This window comes from Chiroxiphia lanceolata, chromosome 5 (assembly GCF_009829145.1).
Source record: "Chiroxiphia lanceolata isolate bChiLan1 chromosome 5, bChiLan1.pri, whole genome shotgun sequence".
NCBI lineage: Eukaryota > Metazoa > Chordata > Aves > Passeriformes > Pipridae > Chiroxiphia > Chiroxiphia lanceolata.
This window is the reverse complement of record NC_045641.1, coordinates 12,966,671-12,980,741: the sequence shown is the minus strand read 5'-3', so window position 1 is coordinate 12,980,741 and position 14,071 is coordinate 12,966,671. Positions and strand designations below refer to the sequence as shown.

Genomic DNA, 14,071 nt, shown 5'->3' with positions numbered 1-14,071 from the left:
TTTGATTGGCTACCCAGATTGCTATTTGCTATTGCCTGACATTAAACCTACTGGTTTCCTTTTCCTGGTGGAAAAGTCCTTTGAGTTTATGCATATGTTATAAATTGCATCTAATGTGAAAGAAAAGCACAAGTGAGTAACATCATCTAGTACTCTTCACATAGCATGTGGAAATGTTGGGTGTTGTTTATTGATGTTGCTGAGTTATAAAACAGGAACTGCCTAGATAATACCAAGATTGAAACCAGGGTTTAAAGTTGATGCTGCATTTGAAAGACATTTTAGTGGCCTTGGGGCAAAATGATTTGTGTTGTTTTGGCGAGCCCAAGGTTACAATGAAATATTGTCTTTATTACTTCTGTACCAGGGCTTCTCAGCCACTGTTGGGAACTAAAATGTGAGCATTACAGATTTACTACATGAAGAAAAGCAGAGAAGATAAAGAGAGCCTCAGGATTCAGATCCAGGGCAGGTGGCCATGCCACCACCTCACACTCAAACGTGGGCCATTATGGAATTGGTCTCTGCAAATAATAAATGCTGGATTAAAGACGGACTTTCATCTTAATCCTGCTCATATCATTGTATGAGGACAACACTTCTGTGTGATTAAAAATGTCCATTTTTGAATTAACTCAAACAACAAAGCATCTGTAGTACCCAGGGAGGAAGCAGAGAAGCCCCCAGCTCAGCAAAATGCTCCTGGTTCTTTTTCCATTGGGCAGGGGAAGGGGTTTCCATGAAAGAAAAAGCATATAAAAATAGAAAAGTCCATCGGGAATTGCAAAAAACCAGCTTTTACCAAACTAATTATTGTCTACCCCCATATAAATGTAAAGACAGGCAATCAGTTTTATAGAGTTTCAGAAAAGAGAGATACGTCAGCTCCGAACTTGGTTTGAGAAAAAATATTTCCCATATTTTCTTGGTGGCGGAGAATTTCACTAAAGTGGGCAAGGAAAGGACTTTCAAATATCTACATTCAAGATACCTCCTTTTACACAGCAGTTCTTGGGACCGATGTGTGTTTTCTACTGCCTCTCTAGAATGGACTGCCTGTAGGGACTTGAACAAAACTTCCTAAATTTTAACTATCTGAACCCTTCCTAAGGGTTTTATAATACCCTTACCAGCACCTTATGGTGCTCACTTTCTTGATTATAGACCTTTGCAGCTGACCCAGGCTGCTAAATGCAGTTACACAAAATATCTCTTTTTACTTACTGATACATATTTGTATACTACTGAACTACTTTAAGATGGTATCGTTTACATTTTGCCCAGCTTTATTGAAAGGTCACCCTCTGCCTTAGAGGATCTCCACACATTAACTATTTAATGGCAATAATGTTGAAGCATACAATATCTGTATACGAGTAGAAAATGCTTACTGAATGCAGGGGTTACTACTTGGTCAGACATTCAAGAACAACTATAAGAGTATTTTTGGAGCGCTAATGATACTGTTGTTTTGGTAGCTGTAATCCCTGTGTGTCCCTTTCATCCAGGTCTTAACAAGTTTGCTCACTTCACCTTCAGAAAGGTGCTCTTTCCAAGATAAGTGCACTTAAGAACATGTTTAAATTTAGAAGCATCATGTAATTATTTATTTGGCAACAGACATATTACCCAAGCACAGACCTGCTGGCTGTATCTCAGAAAGAGATGTTATAAATAGCTGAGCATCTTTACAACAGAATAAATTGGAAACAGGCATAAGGGAAACACAGCTTTCTGCCTGGTTTATTTTTCTCTCCTTAATGTTCTCAGCACAAAAAGCAATATGAATTCTGATCTGATCTTGTTCATTAGAAGAGAACAAATTTGTGTGAGCACAGGAAGCACATCATATCTCTGAATATAAATAGACTAAGAGGAAGTTGAGCCAGATAAGTATTTCCTCAGACTTCTCATCTATAGGAAATTAGCTGCATTAATTCTTAAAGAGTACATTTGCTGTTATTGGGAATCCTGGCAGGAGGTGGGAGGGAAGAGACCCATGGGTGGTCACCTGGTCCAGTGCTCCCCCCATGCTCCAACCAGGATCACCCTCTGGGAAAGGACAGCTTGCTCTGGGCCCCATCCTCCTGAGGTTTAGCCTCAGATTAATTTTTAGGACTTCATTAATGAAATCCTTATGATTAATTTTTATCAAATGTATTTACTAATTATTCTTTCCGTATTTTACAGTTTTATAGTGGAGGCTTTTAGCATGCTTGTCAACCCTTTATTTTTCTTTAGATGTGAATAACTACCCAGCATTTCCAAAATAGAACAACAGCCTAAATATGCCACTGAAACAAAGTTAGCTACTCCCAGAAACCTGTAGAAAACAAACGGTTGAGACTTTGCATTACAAAAATCATAGTTTTCATTAACTCTAGAATAGCTCTGATTTTTATGGAAGGCAAACACCACTGGCACTTTTGTTTCCTAGTGTCATGTATTTATTTCAAATTGTTTATCAGAACACATACACAGATGCAGACAGTCAAAATCCTTTTCTCATAAGGGAGAGAAAAGCAGCCAGCAATAAAAATATTTCTTCCCATGGAAAGGTAGGTTATGATTATGAAATAGAATACAGATCTTACACTTTTTAATTTGCATATTTTTTGACTCAGATTATTTCTTTGTGCTCTGAACTCATTCTTTAAACAAGGTCAAGCTTTTAAAAATAGTCTAAAGATCTAAAATGTCATAATTAAAAATCATATTTATAATTAATTTCAACGTTGTTGCTTCAAAGAAAAATTAAAATGCTCTTGTGACCTTCTCTTGAGAAAGTTTTCAGAGACAGAATAGAACGAACAGTGAACTGCATATTTCTGTACCAGTGCTTCTGGTATATCCAGCACAAAATATTCCATCTTTTAAGATTGTTAAAATCATCTGGTTCTTGATCAGAAGCCAATATAAACATACACCTAAAAAAAATTAGAATCCATGGAGCATTCATTATACCAAACTGTAAGGTTCATTACTTTCGAAAATAATATTAGCAAACCAGCCAAATTTGACCACTAGTAATTTAAACGATCCAGTTCGGCTTATTTCAAGCGATATCAGCAAACCATAATCCTTAGCAAACACTAATCATTATTCATCCCATTAACAAAATGAATAAAAGTAATCTAATGTTAGATAAACAGGATTCTTCTCAGCTCCCTTTTGTTTTTCAGACTGCAGTCAGGACCCAATTCAAACTCTTCTACAGATTTTTTGTGTAAATCTTGCTCGTGCAGTCCCACATTAGACTCGTCCTCCTTAAAGCCAGCATTAGATCTCTCATCTGCTTATCCACGGAAGCACTCGCAGGAACTATCAAGAGGTTGTCAAGAGGTGTAGGACGTCACACTCTATAAGGAGCAAAATATTGCTTCCCTTGCAGATGGCACCCAGTTTTATCTCAGCAAAACACCAGCTTCTAATCAATGTTGTTAAGAAATCTTAGAGACCAACAGCTGTATAACTCGGGTTTCTGTAAATCTGGCACAGCTGGAGGCAAAGCTGTAGTGAGAATTAATTTTGCCTGCCATTGTCAGCCTGGATACAAATAACAGAATACCTGGATACAAATAGCTGATATGTGGTCCCTTCATAAAATCCCTCCTGAAATACTGTGCTCTTAGTGCTTCTACCTTCATGATATTTGAAAAAATAAGGTATGTAAAATATTCACTAGTACTTTAGATAACATTGGAGGAAACCAAAATCTATTTAACAAGACCTAAAATTAAAAAAGGCATAAAGTCATGACTGTTTCAGCTGGACATGCTGGGGGTGGTCAGTACTGGTCAGGTCCTGGCTATGGGTTACCAGTCCTCTGAAATAATCAGCAAAGCAATTGAGAAACATATTTTTGTTTCCTTTTTCTATTCTTTCCTGTTTAGCTAAGCAGAATTAACAAAGCAGCTGTCAGGAGATGTTTAGCAATCCCATACTCTGCCAGTCAAAACCCTCCTCTATTAGCATCAGTGCCTGGACTAAAATTTGAGAAAATTTTATTTTATTGAAATGTGGCTTGGGAAAAAATCCAGGCATGTAAAGCACCAGCCAAATAAATCAGTGTTTCAGAATATTCAGCATATGAAAATGACTGGATTTTGTAACAGAAGCTGCTCATCATTTTTGATAACAGACAAAATTGCTGTCTGATCTTCAAATGTATCATTTAAAATTAAATCCATGAAGGTTGTCTCTACTCTAGCTGTTTTTCAAAAGTTTTGGAAGTCTGTGAACTTCAGATGAAAGCCTATCAAAAGGAGTAAAATAAATCCAAAGGAGAAAAATACTTTGTTCCTGAAACACAAGGACAGGCTTGCCTGTATATATGTAAAGAAAAAATTTGGTTGTTCTTGGTTGGAGGATGGTTTGTTGTGCCCCCTGCCTCCAGTAGATAATTACACGTGCCAGCCCTTAATATTGAAAGTATAATCCTAACTCTTAGTCAGATTTAGCAAGCAATATCCTCCCCAAGGCATTGGTTTTGCTGTGACATACTCAGTTTAAGAAAGAAATGGCTTTTTTCTCTAACACGGTGACTTACTAACATAGACTTCTTTACAGTAATCATTGTGTGTGTTTGCTGCCCTTTTTAGTGGCTAATTCAAAACCTGGGCTTTCCTGATTTAAAACAAGCCTAATCTAATCCCATTCAAAAGATCTTATGTACAACTTTTCCTTCAGAGGACAGGAGGGTGTGAAGATTTACGGCATGACATCCTGCCCCTGCTGCTCTGCTGAGAGCTGACAAACTGTTTATTACCATCTCTAGGAGCAGTGGGAAGGACACCTCCCTCCCCAGCTGAATTTGCCCTCCATTCCTGCTGGTACTGCTTGAATTTTGATCACCTATTTGTTCGCAAAGTCAGAGTATATCTTTGCCAATCAAGATAGAGGCAAACATCCAAAAAGCAGATTTCTATTTTAAATAATCTTAGTTTACGGTTATAGAAATATCAGGAATATGGAGTAATAGCAGTAATATTAAGTAATAGTAATATTGAAAGTAATATGAAGATTATATTGAAAGCCAGTGATTTGCAAGACCACCTCAGTAAACCCTGTTCTGTAGTGCAGTTGCATGTTCATCCTCTTCTCTTTTCTTGGGAAGAAATTTTTAATGTAGACTAGGATCTATAATAGTTTTATAAAAGATTCAAGCACCAGATCCATATGCTTCTTGTATATTTAAAATATATGGTTCAAATATCAAAGAACAAAGCCTGAACCATGTTGATGATTTTCTTCAGATGAATGACTTTTTTTTTGTCAGTTCAAGTTTTGCAGAATTAAATGGTTACATGGAAAATAATCTTGCTATTTTATGATTTTGAGTCAAGATCATACATAAAGAGAGTTTAAACACCGATAAAAATACATTTGTCATCACAGCCAGTAATTGCTTCTTACACTGACCTCGAGGACTTTCCCAAACTAATTTTAATCTTCATACAACCTGCCCTGCTTATTAAAATAACAATAACACTCAGCATTTTTCTCCCTTCTTTTCATTGCCTCCATTGCTCTTTTTTCAATATCACAAGTGAAATACTGCATCTACCTTGCAAAGCCCTTTCTGAGTGACCCTGTTTCTTTTAAGGAATAGCTTTAATCTTCATTGCATAGTTTGAGGGTGTTCAGATCTAACAGACAACATTTTTTATATTGATGGTGCAGCAAATCTGGCCTTTTCTCCTTTTTAAGCAGCATATTTGGACTTAGCTTTGTTTAAGAGCACTGTACCAAAAGTTGGTTGTAACACTAACTGGAATGGCACATGTTATAAAATCTATATTGCTGTTTATTTTTACTGTTTATGTTCCCTTAATTTCTGCTTAACAGGAAACTCAGTATGTTGTTGTTTTGCCTCACAGCCTCTGGCCAGCCAAAGTGGTTAAACTGGCTGAAGTTCACTGATATTTGAACTGAATTTCCCTGGAATAAAATGTGTGATTAAGGGTTGGAGCTCTTAAATTCCACAGAAGTAGGAGCCGACAGCAGATGTCACTTAGTAAAGTAGACCATCTCACCAGATGGGCAAATATGAAATGCAGAGACTTTTCCTGACATCATTTTGTTTTAATATGATAGAAATAAAATGCCTTGTCAGTAAAATATAACCAGACAGTTGCTTTGTAGTCATTTTGGATACATGGTTGGTAATTCAAAGTCCTGCTGCCTTTGCAATATTAATTATTCTGTGCCTCTTTACAGCAAGAATATGTGTCAGACCAGCTGAACGTACCACACGCAGCTGTAGTGGCTCGGAATTATCTGTTACTCTACTTGCAATTTAACGTTAGTAAAAGATACAGGAAAGCAACTTTGTGGATCATTTTCAGGATGCTAGTTGATGCATCAAGCAAAATTATAGACAGGATTTCATCCCATGTTTTGGAGTGGTATTCCCCCTGCAGAGGTATGTGATGTGTGTCTCAGAGTAGAAAAGCAGTTCTGTAGAGCTGAGAGCTGCAAATGTGAACTGCCTCGGGGGAGCTGGGGCTGCAAGCAGTGTGCTTAATGACATATGTTCCCATTAAAATGTGTAAGCTGTTCTCTTGTACAAGTGGTTAACACCTTTTTAATCAGGCCGTTTATTTCATTACAAAAATAAGCACCCCAGGTTGGAAAATGATAGTATTTTATGGTCAGCAGTGTATATATGCCTTTATATGTATATAAAAATATGTATATACACAACTTTCAGTGTGATTTAATGTAACTGAGACATATAAACATAACATACTACTTGGAAGACAAAATATGTAGTTATACTGTGAGCAAAGCTGTGGTACTCACTCCGCAGTATCTTGATGCCATCAGAGATACTGCTTCGTTGAGAGCTGTTTCTCTTAAAAGTGGAAGGCAGCTGATGTCTGCTGCTTTGAATCTCACATTTCAACATGATCATGAAGTAAAGATCTTTGGAGCACACGTTCAGATCTGTCTTTTTCACTGAGCACTGAATTTCCTGATGCGGATGAATTAGCCAGTGTCTGAGGAAAAATAGTATTTTTAGTGTATTTAATTACCACTCAAGTTGTTTATCATGTTTTCTAGTCCTAGTTTTGTGTTATTTTGACTGTCCCATGTATTATTTGTTAAGCTTATCTTTTGTGACAACAACTAGAAGGCACCCTTTTATAAATCAAAAGTAAATATATTACCCTACCTTGCAGGGGTGCCATAAGGCTTAATTAGTTCATCTTTGTAAAGTGTTCTGAGATTCCCAGATCAGCATCAAATGTTTGTTATTAATTATAGGGTCTAGGGAGTATATTGGATGATTTCTTAATTTAATTCTCTTCAGGCAACCTTAAAATAAATAATTTTGTAACATCTTTATTCTTTTAAATTCCTAAAGCACTTTTGTCTTGGCTTGAGTAATTCTGTGTATATTTTCCTCTTACTTACTATATTTTTATTTCTGGTATTTTTTTTTTTAATATAGTAATATGAAAAACAGTCTCTTACTGTTTTCCCTATGAATTCTGTTATCTGGATTATTCTCTAATAAAAAGGTTTTGTTTAAACATTATATGGTGAGGCTTTTCTGCAGTTGGGGGCGTTAAGTAATTTACTTGGCTTCCCCTGGGAAATTTGCAGAGATTACATGGCACTGCTGTGATTTATCATTTCTACTTTACTTCTGACTCATAAAACATGCATTATTTTGTGTTTACCTTCAGCAACAGATCACAGGAAATTTCATCATCAATCAAAGTGCTTTAAAATCAGAAGTGATAATGTGACAAAGGCACAGTCAGCAACTGTGCTTATTGGAGAATCATTTATTGCTTCATTGTGTCGTAACACTTCTCATGTTATTGCTTTTCTCAGGATCGGGTTCCTGTCGATTTAGTTACTCAGATCCCAGCATCACCGTGTCCTACAGTAAGAACAGTTCTGCAGATTGGACTCAGCTGGAGAAAATTAGGTTTGTTACAGCTTTTTAATCATTTTCATGCTTTCCAGCTGGCAGGTGGTGTTTAAACCTGGCTCTTTTAAAACTTGTTTTATTTGTTAACTTTTCAGTTTTCACTTGTTCATACACGTTAAAAGATGAAGGGTGAAATTCCTTGCTAATTGCAGAACTGCCGCTGGGTTTGGTAAATCACAATTTCATCCACTGAGTATGTGGGAGGTGAGAATGACTTCAGTCTTAAAGTGCAACTCCAATAACCAGCGTGTTCTGGTGCCTGAAAAACCAAAACTTTGATAACTTCTGCATTTTAGCATCACTTTTAATGTCAGCAAGAGCCATATTTTATAGTGCTACAACTTTCTACATTGGTAGAATAAAATATTCAATAAAAATAATTTATAGTTTGATATGAACACTTTGCTCTTAACACTCTTGTAGTAACAAAATTGTGGTGAATAGTGGCTTGCTTTTAAACAGACTGGTTTACATGAAAGCACAAAGGATTATGAATGGGAAAATTAAATTTTTTAATTGCAATGTGCACAACTTTAAAAAGAAAGTCAGTGTCAGAGATGGATTTTTCTAAGAGACCATAGTATTTTATTAAATAACATTAAGAAAAGCATTTTGTGTAATGGCATATATACATAGTTATAGAACTGGGGAAGAAAAAATTGTCATTTATATGTAATGTCCTCATAGCACCTCAGTTTGCCTTCCTGCATTACCCTAGTGTCTGTGCTACACAGGTGATTTGCTTGAGCCTATTTTCACTCCATTGATACAACTTGCAGAGCAAAAGGCTCCTTAATTTTTGATGAATAAGCAAAACTGTAGCTGCAAGACTGTGGATTTCAGAATCTCATCCTCCAACTCCTTGTGGGAGTAAGATTAGGATTTCATTTAAAAAGCATAAATTATGAAAAATTTTATGAAACCAAACGGTACTCATTCTTACCTCAGAAAAATATAAAGCAAGAGTAACTTCACTGCAAGCACTGGTGTTGCCTCAGAGTAACCACATAATACCTTTTATTGTTCTCACACTGACACAAAATTACACACCTAGTCCATAAATTCAGCTCACTTGCTCTCATAGCTCTGCAAGCCAGGAAACTGAAGAGTTGTGATGGTGCCAATGCAACTCTTGAAACCCAAATTTTTGGAAGTTAATGTGTATACAGTATGATCTCTCGTGCCTCAACTTTGATGCTTGGAGCCACCAGTAGAAATTAGGTCAATAGAGCAGTGTCGTGCAAAGTGGAAAGGATGAATTATGGAAGGATGCTCGTTTCTCCTGTGGTCCGTATGAATTACGGTGTTTATTTGAATGTGCTTCAGCGACTTTCACTGCACTACACACAGCTCCAGGGAATGGTGGGAGAACTGGGGAGACATGGGACAGGAGGGCAGCTGTGAAGGGGAGGTGTTGTGTTGGTGTGTGCTGTGTCAGTGGGATTTCACCTCTGGACTCCCAGGAGGGAGGGAGAGGAAGGATCTCTCGGGGAAGACGGGTGCTGTGTGTGGGCTCAGGGAGAAGTGAGGATGTCTCAGAGCAGCATTGCAGTGGAGGGTGACAGACATAACATTTAGCAAGTGCGGGGTGATTTGTGGGGGCAGATTCTGGGTGTGAATATGGGACAAATGCAGTTGCTTTTCAGCATTTCGCTTTGCTTTCAAAAGAGAAGTTCCTATTTTCTTGTCTAAAAGCAATATATTGGTGCCCTTTTTCCGTAAAACCTCTGGTTTGTCTCTAACGAACTATTCACCCTTCAAAGCATCACTGCCGAGGCAAAAGCAAGGTTGAGTAGCTGACATCTTGAAACACCAATTTTGTAACTCCTTGCGGCCTGAAGTTTGAATGTAGTTAATTCCTTGGCTGGGTGACTAATAAACCAAAAATAATAATTCTCACAATTTCTTCCTTACACACAGAGCTCAATCCTTTCATTGCCCCTAGCAAAGACGTTCACCCAGAGCTCAGCTCGAACCTCAGTCCTTTCACAGCTCTGAGGACAGCTTTGTGAAGCAGAGCTCAAGGCCCTGATCATTGCCTAATACTAATACTCCAGGTCTGCCTCTCCACCCTGCATTTTCCATTTTCAGCAGCAAGAGAGAAGACAAATGGGTTGTTTCTTCTGTACTGTTCTTGAAGCAGAACATGGAAGGAACAGCAACTTGGCCCTCCCATCCACAGAATTATTCTTTCAGCAGGGTTGCAGGATTGGAAGGACACGTTTGTCAGAAAAAATTCCCATCTTTTCCCTCCAACCATTTTTCTCCATCCAGATCTATGAGGGACTGAGGCACCAAAAATCAGGAGATTCTTTTGGTGAAACAAAAATCCCATTTTGGGAGACCTGCTTTTTTAAGGAGCTTCCTTAACATTTCCTTTTGGCTATATCTGCAAAATAACCTGGCAATGCCCAGTCACCTCGGAGCTGTGACCAGCACTGAGCATGGACATGGTCCTGCTCTACCTTGCTGCTCTTGAAACATCTGCAGTGATCTGTTGTTTATTGCTTTATTCTTTGAATCAGGGCTGCCTGTTAGGGCTGGATGTGCACTGCCTGGCACAGTAGGACTCTGCCTCAAGGCAGATATTTTCTGATCTCCGCAAAACAGCATACAAGCGTCATCAGCACAGCTGTGTCACACCTAGTAAATGTGTTATTTGAGGGAACATTTTTCCTGGCTATGGCTTAAAATTTGTCTAAATTCATATCGTTGATTTTTCAGTGCCCCTTCCAACATCAGCACAATCATCCACATCTTGTACCTTCCTGAAGATGCTAAAGGGGAGAACATCCATTTTCAGTGGAAACAGGATTATGTTCATGCTGGTGATGTGTATGAAGCCTGTTGGGCATTGGACAACATCCTGATCATAAATGCTGCTCACAGAAAAGTTGTGTTAGAAGATAATCTGGACCCTGTGGATACTGGCAACTGGCTTTTCTTTCCTGGGGCCACAGTTAAGGTTAGTCTGATTTTTCTAGGGCTTAATGTTATTATTATTCTTGTACGTAGAAGAAAACAGTAACATCTAAACTGTGAACACAAGGTTGTTCAGGTCACTCCGTATGCTTCTAGAATTGGGCTTGCTTTAACTTTGTTTTTACCTTTTCCCTGTCCCATTGGGGCTTTTTAAAACATTTAGACTTTTCTGCCATGACCAAGACCAAATGGCAGTTTATTCTGTCATGTCAAAGATCATGTAACGGAAAATGTGAAACAGCTTCCTTTTAGTAAAACAGTGCAATATTTTTGAAACAAATTCAAGTCTTTCTGTTGGATATTTTGAAAACTACCTGCTTGTTTTACTTGGTGTTATGGAGCTACAGCTACTCACTTTACCACAAACCATCACAAAAAATATGGTTTCCCAATTTTTCTGTCTGTGAATGTCCCATTTCCGTTGCAGCATGCATTCAGGTAGCGGCTGCTCCTTAATATTCTCTTTTTTGGCATGATGGTGTTTTGGTGTATGAAATCCAGCCAGACCATTGTGCCTTGGCAAAAACTCTAAGGAGCCCAGCAAGATCTCTGTGCACAGAGTTCTTTAACATACAGAGTTGTTCAGTATTTGGAAATCAGCTGGATTCTTGCTTTCTGTGTTTCCAAGCAGCCAGAAGTTGAACAGCAGATGACTCTCTGGTTTCGTCCTATTTTTCATTCACAAAAAAAGCAGATTTATGTCAGAGTTCATTTATGATGCTGGTAATGGTTTTGGCAATTGCACGGGAAACAGATGTTGAATACTAGGGCAGTAAGAGGTTGGTTTTGGCCTCATCCTTTTCCCACAGAACCTGATATGAAGGGCCTCAAACTAATAGTTTTAGAAATAAATATTCCCACTAATCTACTACTCATAGTACCTGTGTATTTTCTTTTTTGTTTACTTCAGCAAGACCATTTAAACTACATTGACAAAGTTTTTACGTGAGATTTTAGAGTCAAATAATGTCCTGCATATTTAATGAATACTATGTGATCAGTTCACACTTGTTGTTTTGTCAGTCTTATCTCTGGATTTTTAAATCCAGCCCATACACGTGAAGGTGTGAAACCAAAGCAAGGATCAATGTACCATGGACACCATCACTTCTTCTCAGATAGCCAAGCCTGAATACTGCATGCTCCTTCTGAAACACGTGCAAATAGCATCTAAACGTCAGCAAATAAACCTCTTTTGTTGTTGTTGTTGTTGATGATGATGATTTTTTTTGTGTGTGTGATGTTGGTGATTATTTTGGGGTTTGTTTAGTTAAATTCAGCCAGTTTGTGTCAATACACAGCTATGGTCACATGACAGATAAGGGACCTAAACCCAGAAATCACTGATTTCCAGAAATCCCATTTAAACTCAAGCCTTATATGTGCCACGAGCGAGGATTCAGGAACCTGCAATTCCTCCAAGGTCATCTTCTGTTTTAAGTACAAGTGAAATGTGCAAATACCTGTTCCCAGCTGACATTTGACTAAGTGTAACCACTTACACCAGGTTAAGGATGTGTGGAAGACTGCAGTGTAGCCACACTGGATTAAAGCTATACATGATACGGGGCTTTTATTCTTCATGGGACCCTGCAGTGTATCTAGATTATCACCAGAGCACTCTTTTACTCAAATTACATTTTTAAGGTTCTGGCTCCAGTCTTCCTCAGATTTTCAGCAACAATCTTGCCAAATATAATTTGAACAGATTTTGCAGTGTGAATTTCATGTTATGTCAAAAGTAAAACTATAATTTGGGTCAAGATTTACATCAGATCAGCATAAACCCTGTCGTAGCATTCTAGGATCAAGAACAATTTTCTGACATTCCTTTTTTACTTTTCATGCTTAGAACATTATATAAAAATTTACAAAAACTTGTAATATTTTCTTTAAACACTTAGCATTTCACTAACCTCAGCTCATCACAAACACAATATTTTGTATTAATAGACAAGTAAGAATCTTTGTAGATTGTGCTAGTGACATCAAAATGGCATAGGGGAAAGTTTTAGGAGATTTCTCTATCATAGTCAAAGGCATTGGCCCACAGAATAATGTTTGAGAAACCCTAATGGTGTTACAGGGATAGCTTGCATCACAGATAATTTTATTCCCTTTTTCCTACAAGTCTTTTTTCTTCCCAGACATCAAGAATTTGCTAAATAGTCCTAGTGAAATATTAAGAAAAACAAAAAGAAATAAAATGGCTTTTAAAATTGCTCGTTATACCTCGTACATGCTCTTACTAGATGATTACCAAGTTGCAAAGAAAGTTGGAGGTTTTTTCTGTCGAAAGCTTACTTTGGTAGTACTTGAACTCTACTAAAATAAATAGCAAACATTACAAACCCAGGAGTTCTACTGGTAAAACTGCTCAGATTAGCAAATTTAAAAGGCAACTGAAATGAAGGAAAGTGCTACCATAAAAACTACTCACTGGGTCCTGGCTTAGGTTCTGTGATCAACTCAGTCACTGGGGTAGACAGTGCCAGTATTAATGGTAATTGTACAGCAATGTGTTCACTCCAGTTTGATGGGTTTGGATACAGTGTTCTCAGTAAACCCTGGGGGAACTTGCCTGAGCCCAGCTTGGGAAGCAGTTTCTCCTCCTCTCCCAGTCTGCTTGATCTTGGACCAGGAATTTCCTTACTTCTCTTGCTGTGCTCAGGAGTGGTTGCTACTCCTTTGAAAGCACATGGCTGGTTGCAGACGCAGCTGGACCTGGCTATTGAAATAGGATGCAAGCTGAGAGATAAGCCACTGAATTTGTGTGGTTTGGTTCTACAGAAGGCAGCAAAAGGCAAGAGAGATGCTGCTAGCAAGGCCAAGCAACCCTTAGGAGATTAATTGAATCCACTGGAACGTATTTATCTGTGTTGGACTGTGTAGAAGGGTGTTGAACAGGATAAATTCCTGACCTTGTTTCAATATATCCAGTGACAGCTCTGAGCATGAGCATGGACACGAATGTTGCACTGGTGGTTGAGACTGATGAAATGCATGAAGCAGTGCTGTGAGAGCTGTTAAAGGTCTGGGAACCTCAAGACTTCATAGCTAACTGGGGGGAAAGATAAGATCTTCCTTCAGTAATGCTTCTTGGATCTCTACTCCTATAGAACAGAAAAGTGATCTCTTCTTTCA

The 14,071-nt window shown here is 38.1% G+C and overlaps 1 protein-coding gene across 1 annotated transcript in view; it reads left to right on the top strand.

The window, feature by feature from the left end:
* Window positions 1–14,071, top strand: part of RELN (reelin) — a 279,441-nt gene that overhangs the window by 142,383 nt on the left and 122,987 nt on the right. Inside the window, 2 exon segments of the mRNA XM_032687702.1 lie at window positions 7,846–7,942; window positions 10,670–10,910. Coding sequence (XP_032543593.1) covers window positions 7,846–7,942; window positions 10,670–10,910 — 338 coding nt within the window.